General features: G+C 48.0%; 1 protein-coding gene across 1 annotated transcript; it reads right to left on the bottom strand.

Annotated features, from left to right (window-relative positions):
• Positions 1 to 7250: 7250 nt before the first annotated feature.
• tmem63a (transmembrane protein 63A) lies at positions 7251 to 17804 on the bottom strand. Its single transcript, XM_072702509.1, has 23 exons — positions 17687 to 17804; positions 16828 to 16985; positions 16568 to 16647; positions 16226 to 16295; positions 16096 to 16133; positions 15710 to 15852; positions 14700 to 14751; positions 14209 to 14317; positions 13745 to 13815; positions 13557 to 13637; positions 12561 to 12681; positions 12316 to 12449; positions 12066 to 12230; positions 11763 to 11916; positions 10932 to 11038; positions 10449 to 10535; positions 9306 to 9371; positions 9064 to 9226; positions 8876 to 8981; positions 8621 to 8788; positions 8205 to 8320; positions 8002 to 8058; positions 7251 to 7856 (listed from the first exon to the last, which is right to left on the bottom strand). Exons 2-23 carry the CDS (start codon positions 16975 to 16977, stop codon positions 7725 to 7727), a joined length of 2370 nt encoding a protein of 789 aa, XP_072558610.1. The 5' UTR covers positions 16978 to 16985; positions 17687 to 17804; the 3' UTR covers positions 7251 to 7724.
• Positions 17805 to 21627: the final 3823 nt, after the last annotated feature.

Genomic DNA, 21627 nt, shown 5'->3' with positions numbered 1-21627 from the left:
ATAATTATAAAGGAGTTCTGCGACACTGAGTCAGATAAAAGGCGGGGGGAATTATTTAAGGATGGGCTTCTCAAATTTGTTTGGGAGCTGGTTAGTGTTTTGCTTGACACCGTGACACGTTTTCCAATCCACAGAGTGAATGAATCTGGAATTAATCATATATCTTTCCTTATTTCCCAACAAGTCCACTGGCGCGTCGCTTTGTAGAGATTGGGGACTTTTAATGGTGTGAAAGCTAAAGTGTCTTGGGAGTTCAGGGATACAGTACTCCTTGCAAGAGTAATCAGGGGGTTACTAAACCGATGCGTAAACTCAGACTACACTAGGTAAACCGATCGGACCATGAAAGCGTGTTTGCATATTATATTGATATGTGCCTTCATCATTTACCATCGTTTTCTTTTTTACGTAGATTAGGTGCATTTAACATACATTTCAGGGTTACCAACTTTGGTCAGCTGGCTGGGGTGAAATTTTCTGTTCTAGTCTCAAATGCATGCATTCGCTCATACACACAACATGCACACGCACGTACATGTATGTAACCTTATAAATAGTCCTGCGGGGTTTGTAAACTGCCCCAACCCTTTTGATATGGCTAATTTTAGGGCTATAATGGAATATTATATATTTGGCGTGAGATTAAGGCTGAAATCGTGAGTGTCACGCCAGATGCGTGAGAGTTGGTAAATCTGAAATCCAGGGTGTCCAGGCCAGTCTAGACTGGGACCCGAAAAAGGTAGTCTTTTTTTAACCACAACCGGGTAAGTTTACCCTGGTACTGCAGGTCCCGCCATTGCGCAGCATTAACTGAGCGCGTACTAACTTAAAGTGGAAATGCGCAAACGGTAATTTGTACATATTTCGCGCCAAAGCTGCGCTGTGGTTGCGTCACCCTCTCGAAAGGAAGCGCGTGTCCTCAGTCACCCCGAAACGCCTCGGATTGAACCCAGTGCTGAGCGGGAGTGGCTGCAAACCACTTAAGTCAATCCTCCGCTCGAAAGCAGAAACTCTTCGGTCACGTCTAATTAAATTGCTATTACGTATAATTATTTATGAAAACTGACTATGGCTCGTTCCTGCTATGCAAAGATTTTCCTTATTCTCATTAAATAAGATGTTATACTTTATTGTTCCCAGGGGGCTGTTATTTAGTATGTCTGAATATATTGGCAAAATATTATCTTTTGCTGTTTAAAACATGGACATTATATTGCTATATTAATTCTATTTATTTGTGATTTCAGGAGAAAGGAAAACTTACCAATATAATAACATGGATCTGAACTGAATATGGACCGAATCTGTCACAAACACTCTTAAATTCTGCAGTGATATATTTATGTATATTTTCAATTATTCGCAACCAAAGAAATTGTAACGTATGCATTTTGTTCGAGAGTCTGAATTGGCTTGCTTTTTGTGTAATCGCTATACATTTTGGCTGGAAGACTAAAAAACGCAGTGATAGATGGCTGGACAAGGATCAAAACTTGTGGTTCTTTTCTCAGTATTTGACAATTTACTATAAGCAGGACTGCACTAGGAGGGGGGATGGGAGTTGTTGGTCAAAGGCCAGCCCAGCTCTAAGTGTTGATTACATTTATTAGCATTATTTAAAAAAAAAAAAAGATCACCAGTTCCCCCTACTGGCGACAAGTGGAAACAGTATTATCCGGCAAAAACCCAAACTTTTCCACACATATTCCATAACTTACCCAGCGTACACATGCCTCACGCACACATCCAGTCAGGAGATCTGGAATACAGATTAACTGCATGCCAAAAATTCAGCCCCGACACACCGCACACAAACTACTGAAAAAAAAGTGTGGCCTTGCCTACAACATGCCCCCCTACCAGGCCTACCCACCAAACACAGAACCTCACATGTCCCATAAAAAACCTTGAAATACTAAAACATTTCTTAAAAATAGAACATAAATTGGGTAACTTAATGAGACACCATTGGTTAGTATTGTATCTGTGTTAGCACTGGTTCTGTGTTAGCTTATTCTCCAGGTCATCTTGGCATAGCTGCCTTGTTAATTAGCTGGGTAATATCTCTTTTTTATTAACATTGGCCTGATCTACTCGCTTCTGGACGGCTTCCTGCTCCCACGCCTCCCTGATTTGGCCATCACACTTGGACCTAGCTGCCCCTTTAAGTAGGCTGCCCGTTTCCGTTCCCTCACGACGTGGCTGTTAGACCACAAAGCCTGACCCCTTCGGGGATTCACCTGAAATACACACTCAGATACGGCCACTTTCCCAGACATGTCAAGGGGGCATGTTTCCACACACACACTCTCACATGATCTCTACAAAAGGAAGTTACTGGCTCTCTTCCATACACTCTCACAGACACATACAGATTGAAGGTTTACCACATTGTGAGGACATTTGGACCCCATAAAGTGGTAAATACAAACCCACATGTGCTCCTACACACATACAGATATTCAGCTGCTTCCTGTAAAGAGGGCTGCTCTTTGTGTTTGTTTCAGCTTGTATGTTTTCACTTGCCGTCACCCCACAAACCTTGGCCATAGTGGTCACTGGTACCACGTCAGCTAAAAGCCTACTCACTGGCTCACACTGATCTGCACTGAAGCAGAAGAGGGGTGAGCTTAGAGAACCACACTCCTTTGGGGGAGACATCGGGAGTCCCACGTTCCTTTGGGGGAGACATCGGGAGACCCATAATCCTTTGGGGGAAACGTTGGGAGTCCCACATTCCTTTGGGGGGAACGTCGGGAGACCCACATTCCTTTGTGGGGAAACGTCGGGAGTCCCACATTCCTTTGTGGGGAAACGTCGGGAGACCCACATTCCTTTGTGGGGAAACGTCGGGAGACCCACATTCCTTTGTGGGGAAACGTCAGGAGAACCACACTCCTTTGGGGAAGATACGGAAGATCCACAATTCCTTTGGGGGAGATGCCGAGGGACCCATGCTATTTGAGGGAGGTGCTGGGATACCCGTGCTCCTTCACGGGAGGGATTTGGAGACCCATGATGCTTTGGGGGAGGTGATGAGAGACTTGCACTCCTTCGTGGGAGACACTCCTTTTTTTGCACAACCTAAAAGAATGAAGAAGTCACCCCCCGATCCGATCAGCCCACAAACACAAATGGCATGCAATTTCAGAAAATCAATATGCTGAGAAAGTTAAACCCTGCTTGTGACTGGTAACCATGGCTACTCATACTGCCAGCTTCCCAACTATGAGCAAAAATGAATGAAAGGCAACTGTTCAGTGCTGCATACACCCTGCCTGTGTTCTCCTTGGCTGCCTTAGGGCTCATTCGCACTCATGAAAGCAGGATTATGGGCCATTCCATCAGTGGCACTGAGGTTATGGATTACATTCAGCTCTAAAGAACTAGTATAAAATCTTATCAAGATTAGGCTTTATGGCTTGAAGATGACTGCAGCGAATTGCAAATGTATCCCAGCTGTTACTTGGCATCCTATGCAGATTATTTGCGATTTGCGTGAGGTTAACTCCAGTGCATCGTCCAGTGCTGCGTTGATCTATCTGCATGTCTGCCTGACTGCTCAGACTGAGATGAGATTAACTGACCTGGGAACAGCCCTGAGTCGAGCCCTCAGCCGGCAGATGTGATCAGGCTTTTTCTTGGGCTCAGATGACCACGTTCTTATCAGAGACTCTCAGTATGTTACTCTGCTGCACCCAGCTCACAAATGACATGTTTATGCACGGAAAGAGGAAGACAGAGGACAATGCGGAGTTCAACATCATTGTAGGAAATGCCACTGTATCAGGAATTAAAATGTGATACAGGACGCGGCTACAGCACATCAACAGAGAGCACACAATACAGATTAAATAAAGAATATACTGCACAGGAGACGTGTTTTATAGGGAAAATAGATATCAACAGAAAGTATGCACTGCGGAAAAAAAAAACTGATGAGAATCGATCAAGTGTGCAAGAAAATGGAATGTTGAATATGGAGTGAAGTGCAGAGTATTAGCTCTGTAAATGTAAATGTATAGTTAAAAAGCAGAAATAAAATAGAACAAAATGTGGAGCATGATACTGGTCACAGAGAAGATTTACAGCATTTGGGAAGGAGCTGCTTTTAAATCATGAGTCGTCTGCATCAGGAAGCAGCTGTAATATGTCAACCGCAGGTTGAGGTGAGTCTGCGGTCATCCTATTGGTCTGTATGGTGGTATATTAGATGTATGGGGATTCACCTGAGGGGAGAGGAGTCCCAGTTAAACTAGCGGCCTTTTATACCACTACCATACAGTGATAGCCCTTGCATTCTGTAAGGGCTGTGCAGAATCAGACAAGGAGGCGTTGACTGACTGCAAACTTGCTCAGTTGTCTGAGAAAATATTGTCACCGATTAGATGACTAGACGGTCGGTGTTAATGTGCGACTTTAGGAAGGTGCAGCATTGTGCTTCATCGTTATCAGAGATGATCCCAGTGATGGTGTTGCCACCTGCAGATTGGGGGACTTTTAACGGTGGTGAGCTGCAACGTAAAGCCAGCAGGCAGAAGGTGACAAAACACATACCTCTTCTCTAATCAAGAAACCCAGAGGTAGCTACAGTGCAGAACTGGAGTGCCCCCTGCAGGCAGTAACAGTTATTGCTTCTGTATGGTTTTAGGCCTTCGTCAGGTGACCTGCATAAGAAAGGGCAGCCAGGCCATGTGGGGGCACCGTGAAGCGCTCAGTGCTGTGGTCACCGTAGGCAGTCTGGCACAGATCAGCAGGGTTTCAGTGTGGTCACAGTACAGGGGTGTCTCCTTGAGTATGTGAAGGATAACAGAAACAAAGACATACTCGCTCCAAACCCACCCTTCCTGTGAGGTTAGGGGCAGTGTTATTTAAGGAAATCTGCAGGGCGTACATCTGTCAATAAATCCCAGCAAGACATTAAACACAACAGCTTTCATTGTTTCCTGCGCAATGGATCACCTCCAAATAGCTGAACCCAGACAGACAGGGGACATGCTGTCTAGTTAAGGATACAGACTGTAGTGCCCCCTACTGGAAATTTTGGTATAACTGAAAATTTCAACTAAAAAGAAGTACATCACAAGAACTGAGGTGTTTACTGGCAACTTCAGGTTAAGATAAACCAAAAACTGGTGGATAGATCAAGACCTTACACAGAACCTAAACACAGACCAAATTAAAGGTAGTTTGTATTTTAAGAGGCCATCACTAAACTAAAACCTGACGAATTCAAATGGCATTTTAACATAAAATGAAGTTTTGTCTTTCTGAAGCAGTTCTGTGTCATTGACCACCTCAGAAAAAATAGAAGAGAAACGTCTGCACGTTAGAATAAGTTTCTGATGGGATGAATCAAACTCATGCTTGAGCGAAAAATAATATCCTCCAGCTAAAACGCTTTAAACCTCTGTAAAATTACTGAATTAACAAGCTGTCAGCGCAGTGGTCTGGTTAACCACAAATTCAACTATATGGCCTGAGAACAAAACAAGAACAATGAGCAAATTGTTCTGAATCAGTCCCACTGAACATCAGTCCCCCCCCCCCCCCCCCCCCCCCCGCCGGGGGCTGTGTGCTCAACCCTCTGCCTTCCACTGTCGACCTACGACTGCTTTGCCGTCCGCAGATCTAACCACTTCCATGACATTGCGGTCGTCGCTCCGTTCAGCAAAAATGAGGAATCTTCTTGCAGAGATGAGGTGGAGCAGGTGGCCCTGGACGTGGATAAAGCTCAGGAGATGATTGTAGATTTCATGAAAGTCCACCCCAAACACCCCCCACTGCACATCAATGCCTCCACTGTGGAGGTCGTCAAGGGCACCAGGCTCCTTGGAATGCGCACTGCTGGTGACCTCACACGGACCCTCGATACCACCTCCCTGGCAAAGAAAACACAATGTGGAAGCTGCAAAGCCTGAGAATGCAGTGCCCTACAGAGCAGGACAGCTGAGAACATCGCTGGCACCTCTCTACCATCCATCCAAAAAATCTTCAATATACAGTGCCTCTGCAAGGCCACAAGGATACTCAAAGACACCCCCCCCCCATCTGGAAGGAGACTCTGGAGCATTCAGACCAGCTCCACTTCTATCTCAGCACCCATATCTGGAATTCTACTGAAAAACTTAATTCACAATTGCTTACCATCCGCACCAGTCACCTTATGCATCAGTTTCGCATAATAAATGGAAGAACTGCATCACGCTGTACCTTATACACTTTTAAGCAAAAAACACTGTTCTTCCACTGCAAGCTGCTTGTAATCAAACACACTGTAAAGCCCAAGTGGAGAGTTGCATATTTATCAGGGTGCATCAAAAAAATGAAAAGTTTCATAACTGAGCTGTCTGGCCTATAGTTTTGTTACATTACTGTATATATTACCTGTGTAAAAAATGTCTTTATTGAAGCTTGAGGGGCAGTGTATGGCAGTGTGTGGCCCAGTGGGCCTGAAAGGTCACCGGTTCAAACCCAGCCTCAGCACGTCTGCAGGTCCTTGAGCGAGGCCCTTAACCCCCAGCTCCCTGGGCGCCCAAACAGGTGGCTGCCCTTCGCGGACAGCTTACTCTACAGAGAGCAAGTTGAGGGAGGCGTAAAGACAATTTCCCCACAGGGATCAATAAAAGTATCAATTAATTATTATTATTATTATTTAGAGGTCTCTCAGCTTGGCTAAAGAATTCTCACTGTACAAAAATGGAGCAAGATTTATCATAAAATCTTTCTTAATAATGTTTGAAAAGACATTATAAAACAAGGAGAGGATTAGTAAAGGATGTTTTTGGCCAGTATTTATAAATTAAAACAAATTTTAATTATGGGTCAAGACTCAGTGTGATTGATTATAGATTAAATGATTAGCCAACAAAGCCAGCTGAAAGAGTAGATTGTTTCTTCAATTGTTGTATAACAGTTTTTCTAGTCATTGCTTAATGTAGCAGCAAATGAACAAAAGTTCTTACTTCAAAATGTGTGTTTGCAATATGTACTAGAAGGTTTTAATAAGCTGTGGAATATACTAAATTTACTTTGGTTTTTCTGTTTATGTATAGCCACAAACAGTGGACATCCAGACAGCTCAAAATGAAACACTTCACTTTTGATTCTATGATTCTGATGCACCCTACTATTAGTAAAAGCTGTAAAGCTGTTTTTAAAGCCTCAGACGAAATGCTATTTTGTCTCACCTTATGCCTGAATATTTTGAAATGACAAAGTTTGACTTGAAAAAGGAGACACACAAACTATTCAGATAATTATTATTTATTATAATTTCTAAACAAACTGATTAGAAAAGACAATGAAGTACAAAATTCTTATTTTTATACCACCAAATCATTAAATTATTAAAATAACACTTCTTTAATTTAAATATAAATGTTTGATTACCTCTCAACACTGAATATCCCCCTGGGCTTAGGCTGGCTAAACCAGCTTCCATTCAAATGCAGAAATGAGCTTTTAGATACAAATGCAAAAAAACAAAACTCCACTTGAATTTTGTATGCTTACGCTCAGGTCTGAAGCTGGAAAGTGAAAAAAATGTCCCATCCTTAGGATGGTGTGTGAACCCAAAGCACTACTGACCTCTGGGGGAGGGGGGTTGGGGGGTAAAGGGCCCCCAGTACAAAGACCTGGTCCAGGCCTCCCCTGATCAGCTTCAAGGCAGGAGGCTGGCTCTTCCTGAGCATCCAGAAGTCCATCCTCCGCTGCTGCCTCGCTTAGGTGGGCGACACTCCCTGAAGGTCCGTGCCATGTGCAGAGCTCTCCAGAGCCCCGTACGACCTCTGGACTGGGTCCCCTGGGAGGGGCTCAGAGGGTAGGGTGTCCTGAAGCACTTTGGGAAGGTAGACCTGTGAATGTAGGAGCATCACTGAGAATGTGCCAGTGAGGCGGGGGTCAGACCATGTGACCGTGTGAAGCAGGGCCGTCCTAGATAAGCTCCTTTTGGCTGCCCTAACCGACCCCCCAGCAGTAACCGAGCACCGCCATACTGACCGAATCTGTCGGGACGGCTGGGGCTTCGTCTCCAGGATCATCACCAGCTTCCTTTATCTGCCAAAACCCAAAAGTATGAGCAATGTGGTTTTAGGTTAGACTGGATTAGACTCGATTCAGCTTCATCATCGCTATCATACAAGTAGCATTTGAACAACACGGCAGACGTACACTAGGGGGCAATTCAGAGGGGAGATTCTCACCTTGTAGCTGTGTGGGCTCAGGTACTTGAAGTGTCCAAAGCAGGTATATGCAATGCATATGAAGATGGTGACAATGAGGATGGCGAAGGTGAAGAGTGACGTGGTGGCCATGAAACCTGTGCAGAGACAGAGCGCGGGTCAGCGCATGAGGTGGCGACCAGTGGGAATGGCGGGTAAGAGTGGCGGCGGCGGGCGGATGGGAGTGGCGACTGGTGGGAGTGGCGGGTGAGAGTGGCGGCGGCGGGTGGATGGGAATGGCGGGTGGGAGTGGCGGCGGCGGGCGGATGGGAATGGCGGGTGGGAGTGGCAGAGGTGGGAATGGCGGGTGGGAGTGGCAGAGGTGGGAATGGCGGGTGGGAGTGGCGGCGGGACTGGTGGCGGAGGCGGCGGGTGGGCTGGAGTGGCGGGTGGCTCACCGGCTCTGATGACGGAAAAGAAGTAGAACCAGAGCAGGCAGATGATGGGCGCGGCCAGGGCCTGGTTGACAGCAGCCATGTGCACCCGGCGGTCCAGGCAGGCAGGCAGATAGGCAAAGTACAGGTTGTGTTTGTCCACCAAGTACTTCAGCAACATGTAGAGAAGGCCTGGGGGGATGGGGGGGGGGGTCCATATCTGAGTGATAATGGATGGCATCAAAAAATGAGAAGGTAGGGGGCAGTGAGGTGACTCACCGAAAGGCACGATGAGCGGGCATGTGATGCTGTAGGCCATGATGACCGTGAAGATACACAGCATCCAGCCGTACATGGCTCCGTACTCAAACGCGTAAGCCTGGTTCTGAGGGCGGGTATGATGGGGAGGAATGAGAGCAGCACCAGCACCAGGGGCAGCCACAGACTGTGTGGGGGTAGTGGCTCACCTGCTTGATGTATTTCCTCTCTGCCGCGGAGTGAGCCAGCGCCATGCGCACCGTGTAGAGCACCAGCCCCGGGAGGCGGAGCAGCTCCATGGCAGAGCCAATGAGCGCCGCAGCAATCACGTAATTCACAAAGAAAGCCCCCTGATTGGGCAGGAAGACACACCTGTGTGCGCAGAGCTAGAGGTCACACAGACACAGACCCAGAGAAATGGACAGAAAGGCGGTCACGCTGGATGACTCACTCAAATCGAAGCTTCCCTTGTGAAAAAAACTGGTTGTCGAAAAGCCACTCGAAGAAGACATCTAAGCTGTAAGAGAGGACAAACTGTGAGAGGACAAACTGTAAGAGAGGACAAACTGTGAGAGAGGACAAACTGTAAGAGAGGACAAACTGTAAGAGGAGACACTGTGAGAGGACAAACTGTAAGAGAGGACAAACTGAGAGGAGACACTGTAAGAGAGGACAAACTGTGAGAGAGGACAAACTGTGAGAAGACAAACTGTAAGAGAGGACAAACTGTAAGAGAAGAGACACTGAGAGGACAAACTGTGAGAGGAGACACTGTGAGAGGACAAACTGTGAGAGAGGACAAACTGTGAGAGAGGACAAACTGTAAGAGAGGACAAACTGTAAGAGGAGACACTGTGAGAGGACAAACTGTAAGAGAGGACAAACTGAGAGGAGACACTAAGAGAGGACAAACTGTGAGAGAGGACAAACTGTGAGAAGACAAACTGTAAGAGAGGACAAACTGTAAGAGAGGACAAACTGTAAGAGAGGAGACACTGAGAGGACAAACTGTGAGAGGAGACACTGTGAGAGGACAAACTGTGAGAGAGGACAAACTGTGAGAGGACAAACTGTAAGAGAGGACAAACTGTAAGAGGAGACACTGTGAGAGGACAAACTGTAAGAGAGGACAAACTGAGAGGAGACACTGTAAGAGAGGACAAACTGTGAGAGAGGACAAACTGTGAGAAGACAAACTGTAAGAGAGGACAAACTGTAAGAGAGGAGACACTGAGAGGACAAACTGTGAGAGGAGACACTGTGAGGACAAACTAAGAGGAGAAACTCAGAGCAAAACTGGGATTAGAAAACGAATCTGACAATGATGTAAAAACTAGGATTAAAAATACAGCTTTTATTTACTTTATACTTTTATCCAAAGTGACAAACATAAGCAAGTTCAGCAAGTCCCTGAAACATTTGGTGCTTAGGAGCACAATGGTAACACCACTCTGCTGATCCAGGGATCTGACCATCTAATCACAGGGACAGCATCCCGACCTTCGAGCATCAGCGGATGTGCTGCCTTTACGGTGAAAGGTCTTACTGAGGCGGTGTGCCCCTTGGGCACAGCTGGGCCATCGGCGCGGATTACCTGGTCAGGCCCAGTGACGGCAGGATCAGCACCATGAAGAGCAGGAACATGTACAGCTTGTGCATCATGCTCATGTTCTCACCGGACCTGCGAGAGAAAACACCAAACCATGGGCCTCAACCCATCAGAAAGATAAACGCGGAGCCAGAACATTCTGGAGCTGAAGGAGTCCCGCAAACTGTGATGTATTTGCAAGGACTCAGGGAACATGACTTTACTCTGAAACGACTGCTTCATGGAAACTAGCCCTGTGTTTCTAGAATGTGTTTACAGCCAAAATGTAGGTGCCTTTAGGATGGCTTGAGGCGTGTATGAGAATAAAATCAAAGCTTCTCCAAACATGGATGGAGAGCGAGACATTAACTACAGTTGCATATTTATAGAAATGCCGCTCCGGCCATGTACATTTCCCTCTTGGCAGTGGGGCAGTGTGTCAGTCACAGCTCGGACTTATGGATCAGCACCCCCAGGCGGCCCGGTTACCTGGTCCAGTGGGCCTCTCCCAGGGTGGAGTAGTACACCAGCGTGGGAAGTAGAGCCGAGAAGCACCAGAGCAGCAGGGTGGGAAGGAACTGGCTGATGATGGCGTTCTGCATGGGAGGAGCAGTGCAGTGTGTACATCAGCAATGCCTGGGGACTGGGCATGACTGGGGGAACCACAGGGAAGGGGCTACAGAGAGGGGGATGCAGGGAAGGGGACAGAGAGGGGGACGCAGGGAAGGGGACAGAGAGGGGGACGCAGGGAAGGGGACACAGAGAGGGGGACGCAGGGGAGGGGACAGAGAGGGGGACGCAGGGAAGGGAACACAGAGAGGGGGACGCAGGGAAGGGGACACAGAGAGGGGGACGCAGGGAAGGGGACACAGAGAGGGGGACGCAGGGAAGGGGACACAGAGAGGGGGACGCAGGGAAGGAGACAGAGAGGGGGATGCAGGGAAGGGGACAGAGAGGGGGACGCAGGGAAGGGGACACAGAGAGGGGGACGCAGGGAAGGGGACACAGAGAGGGGGACAGAGAGGGGGACGCAGGGAAGGGGACAGAGAGAGGGGGACGCAGGGAAGGGGACACAGAGAGGGGGACGCAGGGAAGGGGACACAGAGAGGGGGACGCAGGGAAGGGGACACAGAGAGGGGGACAGGGAAGGGGACACAGAGAGGGGGACGCAGGGAAGGGGACACAGAGAGGGGGACGCAGGGAAGGGGACAGAGAGAGGGGGACGCATGGAAGGGGACAGAGAGGGGGACGCAGGGAAGGTGCCACTAGGAAGGGAAGGGGCAGCTGGGGAGGGGGCTGCAGGGACGGCAGTGTGCTCACATTGAGATAGTAGATAGGTCTTGTAACGTTGAACTTATCTATGGTGGTGATGATGATGGACGGGGTAGTGAGGAAGAAGAGCAGTATGAAGAGGAAAAAGTTTAAAAAGAGACAGCGGAGCCACCAGCGTGCGCCGACCACGGACAGGTTCTCCCTGGGGGGGAAAAAGGAGGGAGGGGCGTTAAAGAACATTTTAAGTGGTCTAAAGCCCCCCCCCCCAAAACAGCCCTAGTGACACCTCTGGCTCAGACCTACATTACTTAGTAATTATGGCCTGGCGTGGGACCCGCCGGACACACTGACCAGTAGATGTTGCTGGGCCGAGGGGCGTAGCTCATCCTCCAACTGGTCACTCTCAACGCCGCGCTGTCAGAAGAGGGCTGGGGCTGCCGGCCACATCCGCAGCGCGTCACCCTGCCGGCGGCTCCGTCACCTACGCAGTCCAGGGCATTAAAATCCCTGAGGATGCTAGGAAAACGAAGGAGGTTGATCCAAGTTCAGCGGCAGGCAGGAAACTTCACATGGCACCTGGATGCAGCAGCCTGTCACTCACTAGGTAGCCATGCTCTCAGTCTCCAAAGTGATGAAGGCCATGCCTAGGGGGCGCTGTGGGACCTCCTCCCGCAGATGTTCCTCAGCCTGTTTCATGCTGGACTCCTGGGAGCTGTAGTAGTCAATGGCGTCCACCTTCGAGGGTCGGAGGTCATATGGGCAAGGCGCCGCACAGGGAAAAACGCGCATTTAACATGCGGCTTCAGTGGAGCTGCGTGCTCACGGGTGGGGGCCATCATCACTCACCATCTCACAGCAGCAGCGGCAGCAGCACAGGTATCCACAGGGGTGGGGGCTGATGGACTCCCGCCTGCCCTCCCTCTCCAGAATCTTCTGGTAATACTGCAAGTTTCTCTGTAAACGCTCTCTGCCGGCACAAGGGGGCGCTAAAGTCACGCCCATGCAGGGAACTCGCAGACTGAGCCGCACGAAGCATTAATTACAGAAGCAAACAGCAAACGCTGACATTTTAAAAACACACACAGCCAGGAAACATGCATGTCAAACTGGTTCTAGGGACTGGTTACACTGGGGGCGGTGTGTGTGGCTCAGTGGGCGGTTGGCAGAATAGTCACATCACCATTGGGCCCTTAACCTGCCCCCCCCCCCAAAAAAAAATACTTGTGCGAATAGCAAATAAACCATCATTTCATTAAACTCTCAGAGCATTAAGTGCATTTCCTGTACAGAGAACGCAAACCCTCCATCAGTAGCGTGTCATTAATGGCTGAAGAAACACGTCAAGTGACACGTTAAGAAGGACTTCACATTTCCCCATGTTTTCTAATGGCTGACTGTGCAAACCCGGCGCAGTGGGGGGTGGGTCACCTGACTAGGTACTGCCTTCTGGCCCCCCCCAACCGCCCCCCCATTCATGGTTCAACCTGGGTCAGCACCTGGAGTTTTGACAACATCTGCAGTCCTAGAGTTTACTGGGAAACTTCAGCTCTCTCCGGCTTACTGGCAGACAGGGTCGGGCCCAAACACGAACTTACTCAACAACACATTCATTCAGAGGAAGGAAAATCCCAGGATCTTCAACGGATATTTACAGCCCAGACAATGGAAACTGTGTGGCCATGTGGCTCCTTCCCAGCAAAGGATTTGTGCTTCTTTCATGATGCCCTCCAACTCCCGGGAGACGCCACCTTTGTCTCCACAGCCAAGTCCACGCAGCTGCCGTGTTCACACCCGGGTCAGCAAGCACAGAGAAGCGGCTGTGGTTGTCAAAGCCTTGCCTACCTCTCCTTGGCGTGGGCGATGAGCTTGGCCACGTCGTAGCACAGGCTCACCTGCAGCACTCGGCAGGTGGGATATGCCTCACTGGAAGAAGCAGGGAGAAGGGCAGAGTGACTAAACGCCACCAGAACCGGCGCCTCTGAGTCACAACGACGGGGAGGAGCAGGAGATGTTCAGGCGAGCTCACTTACCTGAAGTGCATTTTGATTTGGTCCACACTGGCCTTTCTGGGCAGGGAACAGACTAGAAGAGTCGTCTTGGCCTGGACATCAGATGATAAGACAGTATGATCATCGATTACCAGCACATTGTAAAGGCAGTTTTTATGATCACCGTGTGTGTGGTAAGGTTCTTCCTGGTGGGTGTGCAGCACATGATCACTGTGTGTTTTGTAAGTTTACAATCAATTATTATTATACATGACTAAGATAAGCTACATTTTCAAATGTAACTTTAGAACATAATTTAATTTTACTGGACTTAATGTGTTCAAATTTTCATCTGACCAGTAGAACTGCCGATGGAACCAGGAGTGTAGCACTTAATCACATGATGACCGTAAGGTTCTTCCCATCGGTGCTGTGTTGCTGAAATGGGTGTGCAGCACATGATCGCTGTCGTGTCTAGCGAGGGTTAGGCTTCGCGAGCCACTCACAGTCTCCTTGTGAAAGTCCTTCATCTGGGAAGTGTGGTGTCTCAACACGACCACAGTAATAATGAGGTACAGCACGGCAAACAGGGTGTGCAGCCAGAGCAGGTCGTTACTGAAACAAAACATGCGTTTTTCACAATCAACTCGCCAGCCGCCTCACATCGCGAGCGGCATCAACACAGCATGAGCATAAGGATACATGAAAACGCGGCTGCGGTATATTGTAGACCAAACCATAGACATGACACGTCCTACAGCACATGCCCCCTATCTGATAAGAGGGTTCACAGGTCACCACAGAGCTGACAGCAGATGATTGTGATGAAGCTGAAGCATGTGAGAACTGCTGAAACCTCACGGTAGGGATTATATAGGAAGTAAAACGGTGTCATGTGAGGAACTTTCATAAGAACATCCACAGATGTCAACTGCAGAAAGCAGAAATTTCAGCAGAGCGCAAAGCGGCGCCGTCAGCTGAGGAAGCGCACACTCACTCCTTCTGCAGATTACCAATGGTTGTTCTTCCAAAGTTTTTGGGGTCGTCTCCTGTAAATGCATGAACATGCAGCATTTTTAAATCCCCTGCAATCCACACACAGGTACAGCCTAGTCTGAGGCCTATCAATTCCTGCTTCCTTCCCTAGACCACGACACGTACGATTACAACCACAATGATAAAATGACAGGGTCGGTTCAAAATCGCATACTCGCACAGTAGGTACCAAATTTCGTCAGTAGCTTATTAATTGTCTGTTAATGCAGTACGTATGCAAAAGTAAAAAAAAATAACCAATGAAACAATACAACTCAACTTATGTAACTGGGTATTGTTTTCTAATTAAATTTCCTGAGTTATTGTGACAAGAATTTCTGAGCAAACAACATTATTTGCTGCTCCAATGGCTTTGTGGGAAGTATAGCGTCCATCAGTTGCACACTTTGGAATTTCTCAGTGTAGTATGTAACCCGGGTACCGTTCGCCTACTGTATCATTCATACTGAGGATTTGGACATTACGCACACGGTGCATAATATATTTCAGCTTATACATAGCAAACAAGAATGCGATTTTGGATCCACCCATGATCAGCATCTCAACTAAATTATCACGATGTTCTGTTTTCCGTTCTAGGGTTTTTTAGCTCAAGTTATTCTAATTAATCTTTTAAAAGAATGTGACGGTGTGAGCGCATCCTTTTCCATAGTAAGGGTGTGAGAGTGACTGTGCCCCATTCCAAAGTGAGGAAGTGAGTGTGTCCCATTCCAGAGTGAGGAAGTGAGAGCGAGTGTGTCCCATTCCAGAGTGAGGAAGTGAGAGTGAGTGTGTCCCACTCCAGAGTGAGGAAGTGAGAGCGAGTGTGTCCCATTCCAGAGTAAGAATGTGAGAGTGAGTGTGTCCCACTCCAAAGTGAGAGTGAGTGTGTCCCATTCCATAGTGAGGACATGAGAGTGAAGGTGTGAGTGCGTCCCATTCCAAAGTGAGGGTCTTGGTTACCCTACTTACCCATGAGGTTCCCAGACATGTTGACAGGTAGGATGACACTGACAGACCCCACACAGATGATAACCAGCAAGACAATCAGGTGGCGCTGGAAGGACAGGTAATGCACGGCATCGATGCCACATCTCTCCTCGATCATCTCCTTGCTGCTCAGGAGGGAATCATGGCGCCCATAAGAATTCACATCTGCAAAATACTGATTAAACTTGACCTCAGAACTGACGTAAGACTGCAGGGAACAAGCGGAACAGTAACAGCTTGCAGTAAGAAACACTAAGCACACAATATACACTCAGCAAAGATAGGCACACACAGAGTGTAGGAGCAGGGCTGATCCAGGATCAGCGATCCAGCCACCAGACTGTACACCGGGGACACGTGCTACTTACTCCATCCGAAGGACAAATGGCACCCAGCTGCAGAACCCCTTTGAAAGTGAGATAACAGCAGATAACATCAACAGAGACACACTGACTGTGAGGAAGGATGAGGTGAGGATGCAGGGCGACACGTCCTCACCATGTCATACTCCTCTATGGTGGACATGTTGGATGAGGTGCGGCTGTAGAGGTGGGTCTTGCCACGTAGCCTGAGGGGACAGTGGGGACACTGTATCTGGCAGTCAAATGAAAGCAGGTTCTGCGCTATTTGTGTTGGGATCAGGAGAGTCTACAAGGGCGGGGCCGCAGAGGGACTGGCCCCAGCTGAAAGGTGACTGGCCCCAAAGTGCCCCCTCCCCTGTCACTCACCGATTCAAAACATATCATTGGGTAATCATAAGGTTGGCCCCATTCTATAAATTATGGCCCAGCACCCTACAAAAAACTTCAGAATCACCCCTGGTCGGGACGTGACACCCACCCGTTGCTTTCCGACACCAGTGCAAGCCTCCCATAATCCCAAACTTTCTTCCTGATGAAGGAGAAGATAAGCAGCAGCACCTGGATGGAGTAGAACACGGCATCTTATCGGCCTGACTTCTGCCGGGCATCTTGACATACAATCCGGGAGACGTGAGGATTAATTTCCCGGCGGAGACACCACTGAGCCCCACGTCTCCCCAGAGGAGCCCCACGTCTCCCCAGAGGAGCCCCACGTCTCCCCAGAGGAGCCCCACGCACCACGAAGGCTATGAAGTCCAGCAGAAGCACAACGGGAATGCCGCCGAAGCTAGCATCTCGCAGGATGGCGCTCTCATCCGTGGCGCGGGAGCAGCTGCTGTCGTTCTGGCTGCTGCTGCCGTTATTCGCCGGCGACCACAGCAAAGCCATGTTCAGACCTGCAGAAACATCACCCGTCACCGACTCATGGCACGACTTGGCATGAAAAAGCAAACAGACTCAGGCTTAAGCAGCACACACCCTGGGGGAAAAAAGACAGATCTTGAACTATCTGGGCTAACTTGTATGGCTTCGAACTTGACAAAGAGATCATTCATAATTAGTAACCGCACCACAAATAAGTTACTTACGAAGTGAAAGTGGCTGTTATGAAATAACACTGTAATAAGGCGTAATCATCTGTACACAATAAGCTCTTTTCAGTGCTTCTGGTTTTGCTTTCGCTGATCTCACACATGCTGGTAAAAGCGTAGTATGAAGGCAAACGGAGGCCAGTATGTCAGCGTTTCATGAATTCTAGCGGCACCGGCAGCGGTTTTCGGGGCTCGTCCCCGATGCACGTCCCCGATGGTCTTGGAGTCACACGACCGGGAGAGTGACGCGACCCACGGTGACGGGGACCAGCTGTCACCAGCCTGTACACCACTTTCCCCCAGATCGGAGTTACAACCCCTTAAAACACTTTGTGCAAAACCTCAAACTTAAATCTTTAAATCTTCAATCTTTAAAAACTTAAACTTTAAACCGTAAACATATGACCACATGTTCACCCTGAGTTACGAAAAATAGCAGCCTGAGATTGCCCCAAATCCCAAATTAAACAAAATCACCCGGAAACAGTGATACAAACGAAACTTACCCACGGAGTAACTCCAAACTTCTCTCCGATGCTGAGGGCTCGAACCCGAGGATCTCCGAAACTTCGTAAAGTTTCAGCTACATCCGCACATGCGCAGCTGCAGCACAAGGTAAGTACCGGTAGCGACCAGCGGAGGTCGCTGTTCAGTCCGTGTACGGGGGCGCAATGCCGACGGAAAAAAAAATCACATTTATTATGCATTAAGGCAGGTTCATGGAGAATGGACGTTTTCAGAGGTTCTTACTGGCACCCTCAGGGTGCAGACTGGACCAAAATACGAAAATACACCTTTTGCTCTCTAACCGAGAAATCCCGGAGAGCCGGATCATTGCTGCCAGCCTGCCAGACTCCATTTATTCACTTAACGATTTATTTACGTGAACTATCCATTTCCTGTAACCGCTTATCCAGAACAGAGTGCCGGGCCGAATTCTTAGAAAGAATTATTAGGTAAAACAATTTATATACTGCTTTTAACAGTTTGTTGAGGGAGCTGAAATTACCAAATACTTTTGTAAAATTACGTATATTGTCAGCTTAAATACACGTACATTCAAGTCCAGAACTGCTGTACGATGAAATGTTTGACGTATGATGAAACACACCCACCCACACACACACACCCAAAACTGTAATCCCAACCTGACGACCTTAACCCCTACCCAGTCCTAACCATAACCATAAGTAACCAAACAAAATACGAAACTTCTGGCATTTTTACTTTTTTAGTTGCATTCCCAGATCTTAGTGGGGACCTGAAAAACGTTTCTCACCCTGTCAAAAAAACTGGTTTTTATGACATTGTGGGGAACATTCAGTCCCTATAATGTAATATAAACCTAATCCACACACACACACACACACACACACACACACCCTCCAGTTTAGGCAGTCTCATAAGGATTATATCTCACAGTGGCTTGCCAGTGCCTGGGAGTCAGCACCCTTGAAAGAAAGAGGTCTGGTCTGACCTGAGCAGCACACTGACACTGGGGCCCTGAGCAGGAACAGCAGTCTGTAGATGGATAAAACCCCCACATTTTAGTCACATTCCAGTGTGTTCTGTGTGCCAATATCAGACTCACATTTTAACCACGTTCATATCCTGCGAATGACCAACAGTCTCCCCGGTAGCTGACATGCCCCATATGTATCAGGAATCCAGTAAGACACCAGACACAGGGCCCTCCAGCACCCCCCCCCCCTACAGAGAGCTTTCAAAAACTAAATAAATAACTACAGTAGCAAGTTGAGTTAGAAAATCATGGCTAGCTGGTTAGCAGAACGTGCTGCTTCAGCATATGCTAAGTAAGGAATCTGTTATTTAATATTTAGTGTACTTCCTAAATAATAACCTAGGGGCTGCACACGCCACCGCTGACCAGATGTGATAATCGATCCTGTTAAGGAAATAATCATTTCACAGAGTGAAGTTGCTGTTTGACACCCGAGGTACACAGACAGTAGGTCGTCAAAGCAGAAGTGTGTCCTATGGAGAAAACAGGGGGCGGGTGGTTTAGAGCTCAGCGTCAGGACAGCTTCCGTATTGGGTGTGAAGTGTCCTCGGCTGCCTCTGGAAACACTCTCAATCTCCTCATTCTCAGCACGAAAACATACAGAGCAGCTGAGCTGTGTGCCTAGTGACCGGATTTCAGGACGGCGTTACCCAACCCATCAGTTGTGCTTCCACGTGGATCGCGAGATGATTAATCGATAATGCATTATTGCATCAGTGGCCAACTGGTCGATCACGAACAGCGAAATATACTGTCGCGATTCAGTAGATCTGTAGATGCAGCTCCTGTTGTAGAAAATGCTGGGTGCCCCTGCTTTATAATGTCAAAATATCTAACTAAATAAAAAGTATAAAATGGGATGTTACTGAATAAATATGATGTTTATTTATGCAAAATCAGTTATGGGAGACGTGCCACCGACGCAATCGTTCACTGTGGACAAATCTCCCCCTATGTGCAAGCAATGGAATTACAGCTCATAAGATTATTATGGTGCTGCCTGGCTGAAGGGCGAATCCCTCACTGTGATGTCACAGAGAGAGCAGGTTCTCACCTTGTTTAGCAGAGGCAAAAGCAAACAGGGACAAGCCTGCTGTTCTTACTTAAATATTTACTTCCTTAAATGGATGGAAGCTGAGTCTCAGCAGGCAGGGGGGAGCAGTATGGGGCTCAGCAGCTTAGCACTCTGGGCCTTTGTCATCAGAATGTTGCTGGTTCAAATCCCAGGGTCTGCAGAATGGTTTCACTGTTGGGCTTTCAATTCAATTTTCAATTTTCCAGGGGTACAATCCCCCTACGGCACAGAAGAAAATGCTATTTGAAGATATTAACATTTGCCTTCTGTGAGTTATATCACTATGTAATGATTATTTTAAATGTATTTACTATTTTTTCCACAATTATATTTATATGGATGAATGGCTGGTTGGACTCTCTAACCTTGCGCTCCCTGGTAGAAAAGTCCAGAATCGCCTGCGCCGCTGGGGCCTTGAGCGAGGCCTTTAATCCCACATTGCTTCAGGGACTGGCTGACCCTGCTTCACTTTGGATGAGAATGTCTGCTAAATGCCATGCTGAGGCCAGCTGGGTGAGGCCCCCGCCGGCTGTGTCCCAGGCCTCACCCTCCGCAGGTTGATGCCCGTTGGCACCCTTAACCCCTCTGCCTTCCAAATGCCCCTTAGCCTCTTTAGCTATTGATCTATTTCTGGTGATTCTGCCCTTTCTGTGGGTGTGGTGTGTGGCTCACTGGGTTAGGATGCCTGTACCTGTTTCACCATGGGGGCCCTTGACCAAGGCCCTTAACCCCCAGTTGCACCAGAGACTGTCTGAATCTCAACTGTAAGTCCCATTGAGTGTTGTGAGGGTGTTTCTGCTTTTTTTAAAACAGTATGCTTATCTGGTCTTAAATAGCATTAAGAGAACATATGTCCGCAATGGCTCAGTCTAATCCCATATTAATATTTTAATTAAAGCCCAGCATTGTGGTAGCGTGAAAAATCGTACAGCTTTAATTTAAACCCTCTGCTCTGCCAATCTTTGTGTTTCCATGGAGAACGTGCCCTCACTTAACACTTTGTAACTGAACACACTACCATGGGCTTACTGACATCGCATTTGTGCTCTAGCACAAATTATCAATAATGCCTCGTCTTTAGGGCCAAACCAGCTCTGTACAGTAAGGCTGTCAGAGAACTGCAGCCTGCTTACAGCTGTGAGTCTGTCAATGTGTGTGAGTATGACTGTCTCCGTGTCCCTGTAACTGAGCATGCGCGTGTTACATGTCTATGTATCTCTGTGTCCCTGTAACTGAGCATGCGCGTGTTACATGTCTATGTATCTGTGTCCCTGTAACTGAGCATGCGCGTGTTACATGTCTATGTATCTCTGTGTCCCTGTAACTGAGCATGCGCGTGTTACATGTCTATGTATCTGTGTCCCTGTAACTGAGCATGCGCGTGTTACATGTCTATGTATCTCTGTGTCCCTGTAACTGAGCATGCGCGTGTTACATGTCTATGTATCTCTGTGTCCCTGTAACTGAGCATGCGCGTGTTACATGTCTATGTATCTGTGTCCCTGTAACTGAGCATGCGCGTGTTACATGTCTATGTATCTCTGTGTCCCTGTAACTGAGCATGCGCGTGTTACATGTCTATGTATCTGTGTCCCTGTAACTGAGCATGCGCGTGTTACATGTCTATGTATCTCTGTGTCCCTGTAACTGAGCATGCGCGTGTTACATGTCTATGTATCTGTGTCCCTGTAACTGGACATGCGCGTGTTACATGTCTATGTATCTCTGTGTCCCTGTAACTGAGCATGCGCGTGTTACATGTCTATGTATCTCTGTGTCCCTGTAACTGAGCATGCGCGTGTTACATGTCTATGTATCTCTGTGTCCCTGTAACTGAGCATGCGCGTGTT

This window comes from Paramormyrops kingsleyae, chromosome 19 (genome assembly GCF_048594095.1).
Source record: "Paramormyrops kingsleyae isolate MSU_618 chromosome 19, PKINGS_0.4, whole genome shotgun sequence".
NCBI lineage: Eukaryota > Metazoa > Chordata > Actinopteri > Osteoglossiformes > Mormyridae > Paramormyrops > Paramormyrops kingsleyae.
Note: the sequence above shows the minus strand (reverse complement) of the source record. Positions and strands in the feature narration are given on the sequence as shown.